The 14,904-nt window shown below is 48.7% G+C and overlaps 1 protein-coding gene across 1 annotated transcript in view; it reads right to left on the reverse strand.

Moving 5' to 3' along the window:
* Window positions 1-14,904, reverse strand: part of SI (sucrase-isomaltase) — a 414,470-nt gene that overhangs the window by 236,261 nt on the left and 163,305 nt on the right. Inside the window, exon 14 of the mRNA XM_073674817.1 lies at window positions 402-515. Within this exon, the coding sequence (XP_073530918.1) occupies window positions 402-515 (114 nt within the window). The remainder of the gene's footprint in view (window positions 1-401; window positions 516-14,904) is intronic.

Here is a 14,904-nt window from a genome sequence, read left to right on the forward strand (position 1 = left end):
TCTGAGAATCACTTGGTTTCGTTGAAGCATTCCAGAGTTATTACCAGTGAAACTAGTGAGATTTAAAAAGTTTGGCCTGGTCTAGTAGGTCAAAATTGGCTCTGTCACTAAGGGATTAACAGAAGGATACCAACATTGTGTCCATGTGTGTATATGCTAGAGACGATTCGCCAACACAGTGTTTGATTCACCAGCCTGATGTATTTTTATCTGTACGTAACTCAAGTGATGACAAACCACAATTTGAAATTCAGGAAATTCGCACAGCTCCTATCCACAGCCATAGAGGACTGACTTGCACTGTACACTATAGTTGCATAAAGCGATACCTTATCTCTAATATGCAATTAGTAATTTCTACTCAAAATATGTCAATTTTAATATCAGAATATTTTACTTACAACCCATATTCCATCATAATTGACCTGCTTGTAAAATTCTAGGCATTCATTGATCCACCACCTAGTGCACACATCATTGGTATAATCAGGAAACACAGTTACTCCAGGCCAGACCTGAAACGTAAAAAGAGGTACACAGTATGTTTAATTATTTCTTACTTGTTTGTACAGTTAAAAAATTTGGTGCCATGTTAGCCAGAAAATACAATATATTTACATATGCATTAATATGTTAAATCATTTTCATAAGATTACTATTCAGCAATCTGTTTTGAAATTCTTAAAAAATATGGACACCTTTGGGAACTTTTTTTCTTGCACCTAAATAAATATATTTTTTATTAAAAATTATTTCATCAATTGAGTATCATTAAAAATTGTTTCCCCATTTGCAGAATAAGTTAACTGACATTTGAATCTGTCAATCAGCTGGTTGTATGCTGCCGAAACTCTGCCAACCACATTAGCCAGTTTTCACAGTATTTTGCTTCACAATTGTGCGGCCATTAGTGTTATATAAATGCGTGAATCTTTGGCTGCACAACTGCTGTAAAGTCTGACCATACCTTTAGTTACAGTTACAATCTCACCTATCAGGACAAGCTCACGGATAGATTCTCAAGTAACCATATCTGCAGCCAGCAATAGACAGTCTAAGGCTATGTGCCCACGATGCAGAAATGCTCAGGATTTTTTCCTAAGCGTTTCTGCATCTCTCTGGCAGAAAAAAATGCATGCGGATTGTACATGCGTTTTTCCTGCCAGGGACATGCGGATGTGAAGCATTCTTCACATGCATTTCCGCATGTGGGTTGTCAAGCGCTTTCCAAGCGATTTTAGCATCACTTGGAAAGTGCTTGTCAACTTGCTCACACTATATAAATCCATGCAAATGGCATGGATTTAACTAGTGTGACCACAAAGAATGTAAAAAAAAATAAAATAAATCTATACTTCCCTTCCGATGGCCCCCGCAGTCTTACTTCGCTCTGTCCTGGCTTACCGGCAGCTCGCGGTACACTACACTGAAGGACCTGCCGTCACATGACTATGACGTCAGCGCAGGTCCTTCAGTCCACCGCAAGCTGCCGGCAAGGGAAGAGAAGGAGACCGGGGGCCATCAAAAGGTAAATATAATATTTATTTTTTATTTTATTCTTTTTTTTTACAGGTTCTATGGTACCCGGGTCCGGAGGAGAGTCTCCTGTCCTCTAGACTCGGGTACCATCCGCATATTGTAACGTTTGGATTCCGCATGTATAGATCCAGTGATGCGGAATCCAAGCGTTACAATGCAAGTCAATGACGGCAAAAACGCAGCGCTTCCGCAAAATAATTGGTAGTGCTGCGTTTTTTTCCACAGTGATAACCCGCAGAGGAAATTTCTGCAGCATGTGCACAGCACGTGCAGATTATCATTGGGGAACATGGCAGGCCTTCTACCATGCATTTTTTAAGTGTTTCTGCAGCTTTTTGCCGCTGCGGAAATGCTTAAAAAACGCATCGTGGGCGCATAGCATTTGGCTAGACACAGTCTGCTGTAGATTCTTTTATCTGAGAGAATCAGGCCAATTATCCAAATGACACTCTGATCAAACTGATTAGAGTGTGAGCATAGTGTCATCTGATTCTCTCAGATGAGTAGATAGAGAAACACATTTCTCCATCTTTTCCATTGTGTCTGTCGGTGGAAATCAAACAGCACACAGATGTCATCCGATTGCAGTCCAATGTTTTCCACGCACTCATTGACTTGCATGGCTAAGTGTGAGCAAAATATAAGATAAAGCCCAGGCATCTAAAGATTTTTTTCCCGCTGACAGACTGTCTGAGGGAAAAGTTGGACATGTGCGCCATAGAATAACATTGGTCCGAGTGCGATCCAATGTTTTGTTGGATCACACTCAAACAGATTATATGGTCATATGCACGAGCCCTAACACTAATATGATGCCAGATTTTTAACCCCTTCGCAACCCTGGGATTTTCAGTTTTTGAATTTTTGTTTTTTGCTCCCCTTGTTCCCAGAGCCATAGCATTTTTATTTTTTTTTGGTCAATATGTCCGTATGAGGGCTTATTTTTTGCGGGATGAGTTGTACTTTTGAACGACATTACTGGTTTTACCATATCATGTACGGGAAAATAGGAAAAAAATTCCAAGTGCGGTGAAATTGCAAAAAAAGTGCAATACCACAGATGTTTTTGTTTTATTTTTTACCACGTTCACTGAATGCTAAAACTGACCTAACCATCATTATTTTCCAGGTCATTATGAGTTCTTAGACACCAAACATGTATAGGTTCTTTTTTATTTAAGTGGTGAAGAAAAATTCCAAAGTTTGCCAATAAAAAAAAAAAAAAAAAATGGCGCCATTTTCCAAGACCTGTAGAGTCAGAGATTGACAGCGGCATTTAACATGTTAACAGCCGCGGGTGGATCGTGATTCCACCTGCAGCTGTAGCGGGCACATGTCAGCTGTAATAATCAGCTGACATGTGCCCGGTTCAGTGCGGACTCAGCGCCGGAGCCCCGACTGAAACGGGGTTTACAGCCTGTTGCGTACTAATACGGCACAGACTGTGAAGTGGTTAAAGAAATTCAAATGCAAAAAAGATTTTTAGCTCAATATATAAATATATAAATACAGTACAGACCAAAAGTTTGGACACACCTTCTCATTTAAAGATTTTTCTGTATTTTCATGACTTTGTTAATTCATAGTTTTGATGCCTTCATTGTGAATGTACAAATTTCAAAGTCATGAAAATACAGAAAAATCTTTAAATGAGATGGTGTGTCCAAGCTTTTGGTCTGTACTGTATATATATAATACTTTATATATAAGTATTGGTTAGAATCATCAGAAATCAGTCAGAGCGAAAGGCCAAGATATGATGCAGCCCATGATGCAGCCCAGTTTTGTCATTCAATTAGATTCTACTGCATGCAAATTAGTGATTTAATGTTAATTAATCTGGGGGTGCACAAAAAAATGCCCAGCATTATTATTAGACATTCATCTGCCTTTTTTTAATTACATCATTGCATCTATTGTTACTGTCTTTGGTTGTAGAATATTCCCAAGTTTGACAACTCTAACTGTAAAAAAACCTTTTATTTTATTGATTTTCCAAATTGGATTTTCTCCATTTGGTTGCAATTTTCCTTGCATTTTTGGCTATATATATCATCTGCCAGTTCAATGTATTGGCCAGGCATATATTTTATACATGTTAACAAAGTCATCTCTGAGTTGACTTTTCCAAGATGATCAATTCCATTTTCAGTTCCTCAACAATAGGACACTAAATACTAAAGACAATTTTGCTTCCTTGGATTAGAATATTAAATGCTTCTACCTTCAGGGGCTATGTGAAAGTAATGTAATTTGCCAGAACATAAGCTATGTGAGAAGACATTTTGCTATGTATTTCACAAAAGCGACATTGTCCTCATTAAATGATGTAATGGGTGAAATAATTAGCTACTAAGCAGTAACAGAGCTAAAAGACGGGCTGCTAATAACCAGTTTTTAAGATGTAAGGGAGTAAAAAGTTAAAGGTCAGAGATGGTCTGCACAGAATACTGAGAGATTGCCCTGGAGATTTATGATGCTGACAAGAAAGTGATGACTCTTGTATAGAAGCCTCAAACTCACCCAGGCATAAGAACACTTAATACAAGCAAACTTTGTATAGTTTTGGGGGGCTCAGTTGTGCACCATAACATCTTGGATTTACAGATGTATATTTCCTTAAAAGGGTTATCCAGGACTACCTTATCTTTCTCTTAAGGGCCTAAGAACTTAGCAACTATGTACCTGCCTGTTGTGCCCGTTGTCGATCTCTGCTGTCTCGTAGCAGTCACTGATCGTTTCTGCCACTAATCCTGTGGCCTCCAATTATTATTATTATTATTTATTGTTATAGCGCCATTTATTCCATGGCGCTTTACATGTGAAAAGGGGTATACATAGCAAAAACAAGTACAATAATCTTGAACACAATGTGACAGCGACTGGTACAGGAGGAGCAAGGACCCTGCCCCCGAGGGCTCACAATCTATTAGGGATGGGTGAGGATACATTAGGTGAGGGTAGAGCTGGTCATGCAGCGGTGGTTACTGTATGTTGTAGGCTTGTCGGAAGAGGTGGGTCTTCAGGCTCCTTTTGAAGGTTTCCACGGTCGACGATAGTCTGATGTGTTGGGGTAGAGAGTTCCAGAGTAGGGGTGAAGCACGGGAGAAATCTTGTATGCGATTATGGGAGGAGGAGATAAGAGGGGAGTAGAGAAGGAGATCTTGGGAGGAGGTTGCGTGCGGGTATGTAACGGGAGACTAGGTCAGAGATATATGGAGGAGACAGGTTGTGAATGGCTTTGTATGCCATGGTTAGGGTTTTGAACTGGAGTCTCTGAGCATTGGGGAGCCAGTGAAGAGATTGACAGAGAGGAGAGAACGGGGAATAGTGGGGGGACAGGTGGATTAGTCGGGCAGCAGAGTTTAGGATAGATTGGAGGGGTGCAAGAGTGGTAGAAGGAAGGCCACAGAGCAGGAGGTTGCAGAAGTCGAGGCGGGAGATGATGAGGGCATGCACTAGTGTTTTTGAAGATTCATGGTTGAGGAATGTGCGGATCCGCAAGACATTTTTGAGTTGGAGTCGGCAGGAAGTGGAAAGGCTTGGATATGTGGTTTGAAGGAGAGATCAGAGTCCAGGGTTACTCCAAGGCAGCGAGCTTGGGGGACTGGGGAGAGTGGACAGCCATTGACATTGATAGATAGGTCAGTGGGGGGGTGAATGGGATGGCGAAACTATGATGAATTCTGTTTTGTCCATGTTAAGCTTTAGAAATCTATCAGAGAAGAAGGATGAAATGGCGGACAGACATTGTGGGATTTTGGTTAGTAGGGAGGAGATATCGGGTCCAGAGAGGTAGATCTGTGTATCATCAGCATAGAGGTGATAATGAAAGCCATGGGACTCTATGAGCTGCCCCAGGCCTAAGGTGTAGATGGAGAAGAGCAGAGGTCCTAGGACTGAACCTTGGGGGACACCGACAGATAGGGGGCGAGATGAGGAGGTGGTGCGTGAGTGGGAGACATTGAATGTCCTGTCTGTTAGGTATGAGGAGATCCAGGATAGGGCCAAGTCTGTGATGCCAAGAGATGACAGAGTTTGTAGTAAGAAGGAATGGTCCACTGTGTCAAAGGCAGATGACAGGTCTAGGAGGAGGAGAACAGAGTAGTGTTGCTTGGATTTGGCGGTTAGTAGGTCGTTGGTGACTTTAGTCAGAGCAGTTTCAGTAGAATGGTGCGGTCGGAAACCAGATTGTAGGCAGTCGAAGAGGGAGCAGGAGGAGAGGTGGGAGGACAGTTCAGAATGGACGTGTTGTTCCAGTAGTTTTGAGGCATAGGGGAGAAGTGATATGGGGCGATAGCTAGTCAGAGAGGATGGGTCAAGGGAGGGCTTTTTGAGGATGGGTGTGATTGAGGCATGTTTGAAGCATGAGGGGAAGACAAGAGTTGTTAGTGACAGGTTGAAGAGGTGGGCTAGGGCTGGGATGAAGATAGTGGTAAGGTTTGGGATGAGGTGGGTCGGGATTGGGTCAAGTTTACAGGTGGTGAAGTGTGATTTGGAGAGTAAAGAGGAAAGTTGATCTTCAGAAATGGTGGAGAAAGTGGTTTTGGAGGAAGAGGGTTAAGTAGGTGTGGGGGGGGCTGTGGGGGCTTTAGGCAAAAGCTTTGTCTGATGGTGTCAATGTTCTGCTTGAAGAATGAGGCAAAGTCTTCGGCTGAAATAAGAGGAGAGGGAAGAGTCACTGGGGGACGGAGGAGAGAATTGAAGGTGTTGAATAGTTGTTTGGGGTTGTGAGACAGGGAGGATATGAGGGATGCGAAGTATGTTCGTTTTGCTGCTTTGAGTGTGGACTTGAAGGTAGTGAGGGATTGTTTGAATACAAAGAAGTGCTCATTGGAGTGGGACTTTTTCCATCTACGCTCGGCAACCCTGGAGGCCCGTCGCAATTCTTTAGTTAGGCTGGTGTGTCAGGGTTGTCTGTTGATTGTGCGAGCTTTGATATGTGTGAGGAGGGCGACCGAATCTAGAGCTGCAGCTGTTGTGGTGTTGTATAAAGTGGCAGCAACATCTGCATCATGTAAGGAGCTAATGTCTGTAAGAGGGAGAAGGGATTCAGAGAGTCAGTGTAGGACAAGGTGTCTGAGATTTCTGCGAGGGTGTGCAAGTTTGTGGAGTGGGGATTGTTGACCTGGAGGAGAGGAGAGGGAAGAGAATGTAAGTAGGCTGTGGTCAGAGAGAGGGAGAGGTGAGATAGAGAGGTTAGATAGGGAACAGAGGCGAGTGAAGATGAGGTCCAGCGTGTGGCCGTTCTTGTGGGTGGGTGTGGAAGACCACTGGGTAAGACCGAAGGAGGAAGTGAGGGATAAAATCTTAGAGGCAGTTGAGAGGGAAGTATCAATGGGGATGTTAAAGTCACCCATGAGGATAGTGGGGATGTCAACCGAGAGGAAATTAAGTAGCCAAGTGGTGAAGTAGTCAAAGAAAGTGGTGGTTGATCCTGGGGGGCGGTAAATGACAGCCAGTTGGAGGTTGGAGGGGGAGTAGATGCGCACGCAGTGCACTTCAAAAGAGGGGAGAGTAATTGAGGGCAGCAGTGGGATATGGGTGAAGGAGCAGTTATCTGAGAGGAGGAAACCTATTCCTCCACCGTGCTTGCTGGTGGGGCGGGGGGTATGGGAGAGGTGGAATCCGCCGTACGAAAGTGCAGCAGGAGAGGCCATGTCAGAGGGGGTGAGCCAGGTTTCGGTGATGCCAAGGAAGGAAAGTTTGTTAGTGATGAAGAGGTCGTGATTGTAGGAAAGTGTTATGCACACGCCCGGGCTGAGCGGCGTGTGCGTGTGATTGTAGTGATTCCACTGGACCGTGCCGGAGAGTGAATGCCTGGAGGGGCTTAACTAGGTATTCACCCGATCCGACCAGGGTCGCACGACGGCATACGACGCCAGTGCACCAAGGAGGAACCGAGCAAAGGGACCAGGTGCTACTCCAGGACAGACCCCGGACACGGCTGTTGACCCACACAGGGGAATACAGGAACAGACTGGTAGGCTGGCACACAGACTGGTGGGTATAGGCAGGCACGACTGGTATGCAGGCAGGCGGGTAAGCAGGCAGGGGGGTACAGGCAAGCACAGCTACAGTGCAGACAGGGAGGCACTAGCAGGTAGGAACACAGGTGGATAGGACCCAGTACACACTGGGACTCAGGAACAATACAGGCAGAGGGGTACAGGCAAGCACAGCTAGAGTGCAGACAGGGAGGCACTAGCAGGTAGGAACACAGGCGGGATAGGACCCAGTACAAACTGGGACTCAGGAACAATACAGGCAGAGGGGTACAGGCAAGCACAGCTAGAGTGCAGACAGGGAGGCACTAGCAGGTAGGAACACAGGCGGGATAGGACCCAGTACACACTGGGACTCAGGAACAATACAGGCAGAGGGGTACAGGCAAGCACAGCTAGAGTGCAGACAGGGAGGCACTAGCAGGTAGGGACACTGGCGGGATAGGACCTAGTACACACTGGGACTCAGGAACAGAGCCACAGATGTGGCGGACAAACACAGCAGAGTGAGGCCGCCCAGAGAGGTGAGCGAGAACAGGGCAGGACAAGGCCGCCTGGAGCGGTGAGCAAGGGCAGAGCTGGACGAGGCCGCCTGGAGCGGTGAGCAAGGGCAGAACAGGACGAGACCGCCTGGAGCGGTGAGCAAGGGCAGAGCAGGACGAGACTGCCTGGAGCGGTGAGCAAGGGCAGAGCAGGACGAGACCGCCTGGAGCGGTGAGCAAGGGCAGAGCAGGACGAGACCGCCTGGAGCGGTGAGCAAGGGCAGAGCAGGACGAGACCGCCTGGAGCGGTGAGCAAAGGAGTCAGAGCAGGCAAGGCTGAGTAGGGGGGACAGGGCTCTGTTCACACGGAACAGACAGGAAGGGAAAGGCAGAGCCAGACACCCACAGGGTACTTGCAGAGAAGTAGCGAGTGGACCACAAACTCACAAACGGGAGTACAGAGACAACAAGCAGGAGTTAGGTACGAGTTCAGACTCTGCAGAAAAAGGAAGGGAACGGACATAGAGGCAAAACAGGTAAAGGATAGGAGAGAGTTCAGACTGGAACTGAGTGTACGGAGGAGACCGACACTGCAGCGGAATACAGGAGCGGGTCTGGGAATACGGCCCCCAGAGAGGCAGGACGAACAGGCAAGGAGCGTGTTCAGACAGAACAGACAAGATACAGGAGCAGGTCTGGGTAATCGGCCCCCAGAGAGGCGGGACAAACAGGCAAGGAGCGTGTTCAGACAGGACAGACAAGATACAGGAACGGATCTAGGTAATCGGCCCCTAGAAGGCGGGAGGAACAGGCTAGGAGCATGTTCAGACAGGACAGACAAGATACAGGAACGGATCTAGGTAATCGGCCCCTAGAAGGCGGGAGGAACAGGCTAGGAGCGTGTTTAGACAGGCCTGGAAATACAGCCTCCAGGAAAGGCAGCAGGCAAGAGTACACAGATAGGACTCAGTTCAGACACGGGAACTGATACCGCAAGGCAGGAGACATAGACAGGACTCAGTTCAGACACGGGAACTGATACCGCAAGACAGGAGACAAAGAACGGGACCTGGCATCTTCAGAGTGCAGGCACACACTGAATGAAACACTATGCTCAGGCAGGGATAGATGGGAGCAGCTGAACTATATACCAGGTGACAGACAGCAATAGGCTGAGGACGCACAAGGGGTGTGACCCACAGCAGGTACAAAAAGCAGGAAGTGATCGGGCGACGCCCTTAAGCAGCAGAAACAGACACAAACAGACAGCATGGAGGGAAGCCAGAGAGACATTCTGGACTGGAGATCAAGTGCGCGCTCTTGCACAGTGGGAGATGGACCACCATGCAAGGACGCCGCCAGGTATGTTACAGTACCCCCCCCTTACGCCCCCTCTTCTTCAGGCCTGCCAGAATCTTCCGCAGGGAATTCGAGGACCAGTCGTTCACTTCAAGGAGATCACTTCCACTGTCCACAGGAAAAACTGATCTCATCTGGTTAGCTAGGATGCTACCTCCTATCCAGCCATCCTCAGCAACAGACGATACGGGTGGAGTACCAGGAACAGCACACAAGGAAGTCTCTCTCCACATATTTTCAGGTGGCACCCCAGAGGGTACAGGAGACAACTGGAAGTCCTTCACCGGGTTGGAGGGGGACAGAGACTTGGGGGTAATCTCTGCTTCGAGGTACATCTTGTCAAGCTCACAGGAAGAAATAGACGGTTATCAGGTACATAATGAGGAAAAGTCACTGTCTCTTTGTTATCTGGTGGTACCCCGGAGGATTCAGGAAACAACTGGAGGTCCTCCGCCGGGTCAGAAGAGTGCAGAGGCTCAGAGAAAACATCTGCTTCAGAGTACACTAGGTCGGACTCACTGGACGAAGCAGGCGAGGTATCGGGTACCGAGTTTATTAAAGTCTCTGTCCATTCACCACCAGGTGGCACCCCGAAGGGTTCTGGAGACAACTGGCGGTCCTCCGCCTGGTCAGAGGGGTGTAGAGACTCACGGGTAACCTCTGCTTCAGAGTACACTAGGTCGGACTCACTGGACGAAGCAAGCGAGGTATCAGATCGAGGATATAGGAGAGTCTCTGTCCATTCACCACCAGGTGGCACCCAGAAGGGTTCTGGAGACAACTGGAGGTCCTCCGCCTGGTCGGAGGGGTGTAGAGACTCGGGAGTAACCACTGCTTCGGAGTACACTAGGTTGGACTCAGTGGACGAAGCGAGCGAGGTATCAGGTACAGAGTATAGGAGAGTCTCTGTCCTTTCGCTACGAGGTAGCACCCCGAAGGGTTCTGGAGACAACTGGAGGTCCTCCGCCTGGTCGGAGGGGTGTAGAGACTCGGGAGTAACCTCTGCTTCGGAGTACACTAGGTTGGACTCACTGGACGAAGCGAGCGAGGTATCAGGTACAGAGTATAGGAGAGTCTCTGTCCTTTCGCTACCAGGTAGCACCTCGAAGGGTTCAGGAGACAACTGGAGGTCCTCCGCCTGGTTGGAGGGGTGTAGAGACTCGGGGGTAACTACCACTTTGGGGTACCCATTGTCAGGCTCACAGGACGAAGCGGACAAAGTATCGAGTACCGGGTGTAGAGAAGTCTCTCTCCATTTGTCATCGAGTGGTATTCCGGAGGATTCAGGAGGCAACAGGGGGTCCTCCACCAGGTAGTAGAGGTGCACAGACTCTGAGGTAACCACAGCTTTGGAGCATCCTTGGACATGCACACCGGTTAAAGTGGGTGAAGCATCTGATGCCGGGTGCAGGAAGTTCTCCTGTGTGGAGTCTGGATGGGCAGAAGTCTCTTCGGGCAGGAGAACTGGTGCACTACCCACGCACATTATCCGTTGGGGCTTCTCCGGGATACAGGGAGATGAAGCTTCAGTAGGGACTTCAAGGTTGGGGTCAGGAGGTCTCAGGGAGGACAGACCCTGGCGTGACGGCTTGCCTCTATGTCTAGCACGTCTGGACTGCCTCTTGAGGTTGGGAGAAGTATTCCGGAAAGCGTAGTCACCCTGTGAGGATTCTGGGTGGGCAGTAGTCTCATTGGGCTGGAGGACTATTGCGCTACCCACACACATTACCCGTCGGGGCTGCTCCGGGATATTGGGAAGTGAAGCTTCAGCAGGGGCTTCAGGTTAGGGTCCTCGAAGACCATACGAAAGGCCACCAGGAAGGCCTGCAGGTCAAAGACGACAGGATCCCATGCTTCCCATAGGGGGGTGACCCATTTCAAGGCATCACCCGCTAGGTAGTCAATCATAAAGGCCACTTTAGCCCAATCGGAAGGAAAATAGAGAGGGTAGGCCTTAACGTGTAGCATGAATTGCTCCACAAATGCACGACACTGTCTTGGATCCCCATAGTAACGTGGTGGATCCGAAGGAACGAGAGCTGATAGATCCATCTGGACGGTGCGTAATTCGCCTGGAACTCAGCTAAGGAAAAAAAAAATTATTTATTTATTTTAATGCATGTATTCGCTGGAAAACTTCTCAGAGAGCGAAGGCCGTGGGGCTCAACGGGAACCATGGCCTGAGCATGCTGTTATGCACACGCCCGGGCTGAGCGGCGTGTGCGTGTGATTGTAGTGATTCCACTGGACCGTGCCGGAGAGTGAATGCCTGGAGGGGCTTAACTAGGTATTCACCCGATCCGACCAGGGTCGCACGACGGCATACGACGCCAGTGCACCAAGGAGGAACTGAGCAAAGGGAGCAGGTGCTACTCCAGGACAGACCCCGGACACGGCTGTTGACCCACACAGGGGAATACAGGAACAGACTGGTAGGCTGGCACACAGACTGGTGGGTATAGGCAGGCACGACTGGTATGCAGGCAGGCGGGTAAGCAGGCAGGGGGGTACAGGCAAGCACAGCTACAGTGCAGACAGGGAGGCACTAGCAGGTAGGAACACAGGTGGATAGGACCCAGTACACACTGGGACTCAGGAACAATACAGGCAGAGGGGTACAGGCAAGCACAGCTAGAGTGCAGACAGGGAGGCACTAGCAGGTAGGAACACAGGCGGGATAGGACCCAGTACACACTGGGACTCAGGAACAATACAGGCAGAGGGGTACAGGCAAGCACAGCTAGAGTGCAGACAGGGAGGCACTAGCAGGTAGGGACAATGGCGGGATAGGACCCAGTACACACTGGGACTCAGGAACAGAGCCACAGATGTGGCGGACAAACACAGCAGAGTGAGGCCGCCCAGAGAGGTGAGCGAGAACAGGGCAGGACAAGGCAGCCTGGAGTGGTGAGCAAGGGCAGAGCAGGACGAGGCCGCCTGGAGCGGTGAGCAAGGGCAGAGCAGGACGAGACCGCCTGGAGCGGTGAGCAAGGGCAGAGCAGGACGAGACCGCCTGGAGCGGTGAGCAAGGGCAGAGCAGGACGAGACCGCCTGGAGCGGTGAGCAAGGGCAGAGCAGGACGAGACCGCCTGGAGCGGTGAGCAAGGGCAGAGCAGGACGAGACCACCTGGAGCGGTGAGCAAAGGAGTCAGAGCAGGCAAGGTTGAGTAGGGGGGACAGGGCTCTGTTCACACGGAACAGACAGGAAGGGAAAGGCAAAGCCAGACACCCACAGGGTACTTGCAGAGAAGTAGCGAGTGGACCACAAACTCACAAACGGGAGTACAGAGACAACAAGCAGGAGTTAGGTACGAGTTCAGACTCTGCAGAAAAAGGAAGGGAACGGACATAGAGGCAAAACAGGTAAAGGATAGGAGAGAGTTCAGACTGGAACTGAGTGTACGGAGGAGACCGACACTGCAGCGGAATACAGGAGCGGGTCTGGGAATACGGCCCCCAGAGAGGCAGGATGAACAGGCAAGGAGCGTGTTCAGACAGAACAGACAAGATACAGGAGCAGGTCTGGGTAATCGGCCCCCAGAGAGGCGGGACAAACAGGCAAGGAGCGTGTTCAGACAGGACAGACAAGATACAGGAACGGATCTAGGTAATCGGCCCCTAGAAGGCGGGAGGAACAGGCTAGGAGCATGTTCAGACAGGACAGACAAGATACAGGAACGGATCTAGGTAATCGGCCCCTAGAAGGCGGGAGGAACAGGCTAGGAGCGTGTTCAGACAGGCCTGGAAATACAGCCTCCAGGAAAGGCAGCAGGCAAGAGTACACAGACAGGACTCAGTTCAGACACGGGAACTGATACCGCAAGGCAGGAGACATAGACAGGACTCAGTTCAGACACGGGAACTGATACCGCAAGACAGGAGACAAAGAACGGGACCTGGCATCTTCAGAGTGCAGGCACACACTGAGTGAAACACTATGCTCAGGCAGGGATAGATGGGAGCAGCTGAGCTATATACCAGGTGACAGACAGCAATAGGCTGAGGACGCACAAGGGGTGTGACCCACAGCAGGTACAAAAAGCAGGAAGTGATCGGGCGCCGCCCTTAAGCAGCAGAAACAGACACAAACAGACAGCATGGAGGGAAGCCAGAGAGACATTCTGGACTGGAGATCAAGTGCGCGCTCTTGCACAGTGGGAGATGGACCACCATGCAAGGACGCCGCCAGGTATGTTACAGAAAGTTTGTTGCAAACAGAGCGATCGTTCCATAGAGCTCCTGATAGTGGGACTGGGAAAGCAGGGGCTGGGCGTATAGGTATAAGGTTAGAAGGGTTACAAGAGTTTGGGGTAGATCATGGGTAGGAGGTGGAAGTGATTGTAGGGATGTGGTGAGGAGGGCCAGGATTTAGAGAGATGTCGCCAGCAGTAAGGAGGAGCAGAGAAAGCATTAGCAGGTGAGAGCAGGAGAGGGCATGAGGTGGCTGTCTGTGTTTGGAGACAAAGGATTGTATGTTGAGGAATAGCTCTGAGGAGGAGGTGAGGTGGGTAGGGAGAATGGAGGGAGAGATGAAGAGTTCCTTAATAGGTGTAGGGATTATGGGTGGTTGTAAGAAGTGAAGGATTAAGGGGGAGAGAGTGAAAACAAAGACAAACATTGTTTACTGTGACTTAGTATCCATTTACCTTCAGTTCACTTCAGGTTCAATTCAGGATTAATTCTTATTTCTCATACTTCAGCTAATGGCCATACTTAAGGTAATGGCCACAGACTAAAGTCTGACACAGACTCCTGGCTCACAATATATTTGTAACAGAATGCATTCAGCTGTGAACATGGGGGGAGTGGTCTGTGCTCATCTTGATGAGCTGATTAGGCTGAGCCAGATGCTGGATACTCAAAGACTAAGTAAACAAGGTCATTAATTAAAGTGGGGGGGAGCTGGTGAAGCTGGGTCACATACCATTACCAATGATGTAACATTGACAAAGCAGCTGCTTCTGCTCTGCATTGTGAGTTGGGGTGTAACTGCCTATGTCATGCTTATTGAAAGCTGGCTTCTCGCTGCATAACTGCAGGGGGCCTGCTCTCAATTACCATGATGATGGCAGTTACACCCCATCTATAGTGCAGTCCAGAAGAGGAGGAGTTGCTCTGTTAATGTGAAGCAGCAGAATTGTCAGTATAAAAGGTCTATGATCCCTCTGAGCCTATACCAGGAAGAATAGGCAGGTAGTCAGAAACTACCTGCCTGTCAGTTCTTTGCCCCATGAGAAAAAAATTAAATAGTCTCGGAAACCCCTTTAACTTCTTTCTAAACCTATCATATCCCAAAATGTAGGACATGACATGTTCAAGACAAAAACAAGAGATGCCTTTTTAAATGTCATCCCATGGTAAAAAAAAACATATATGATTAACTGGATGACTGTGATGAATACCTATCAAATTGGTTAACTTGGCTCAATACTAGAAAAGGTAAGGATGGACACATCTGTAGAAAGTATCATTTTGTACAAACAGGAGAGCATGGTTTAGCTAATTTGCAACGAGGGATA

This window comes from Phyllobates terribilis, unplaced genomic scaffold (assembly GCF_046119375.1).
Source record: "Phyllobates terribilis strain yellow unplaced genomic scaffold, ASM4611937v1 Scaffold_3__8_contigs__length_932513732, whole genome shotgun sequence".
NCBI lineage: Eukaryota > Metazoa > Chordata > Amphibia > Anura > Dendrobatidae > Phyllobates > Phyllobates terribilis.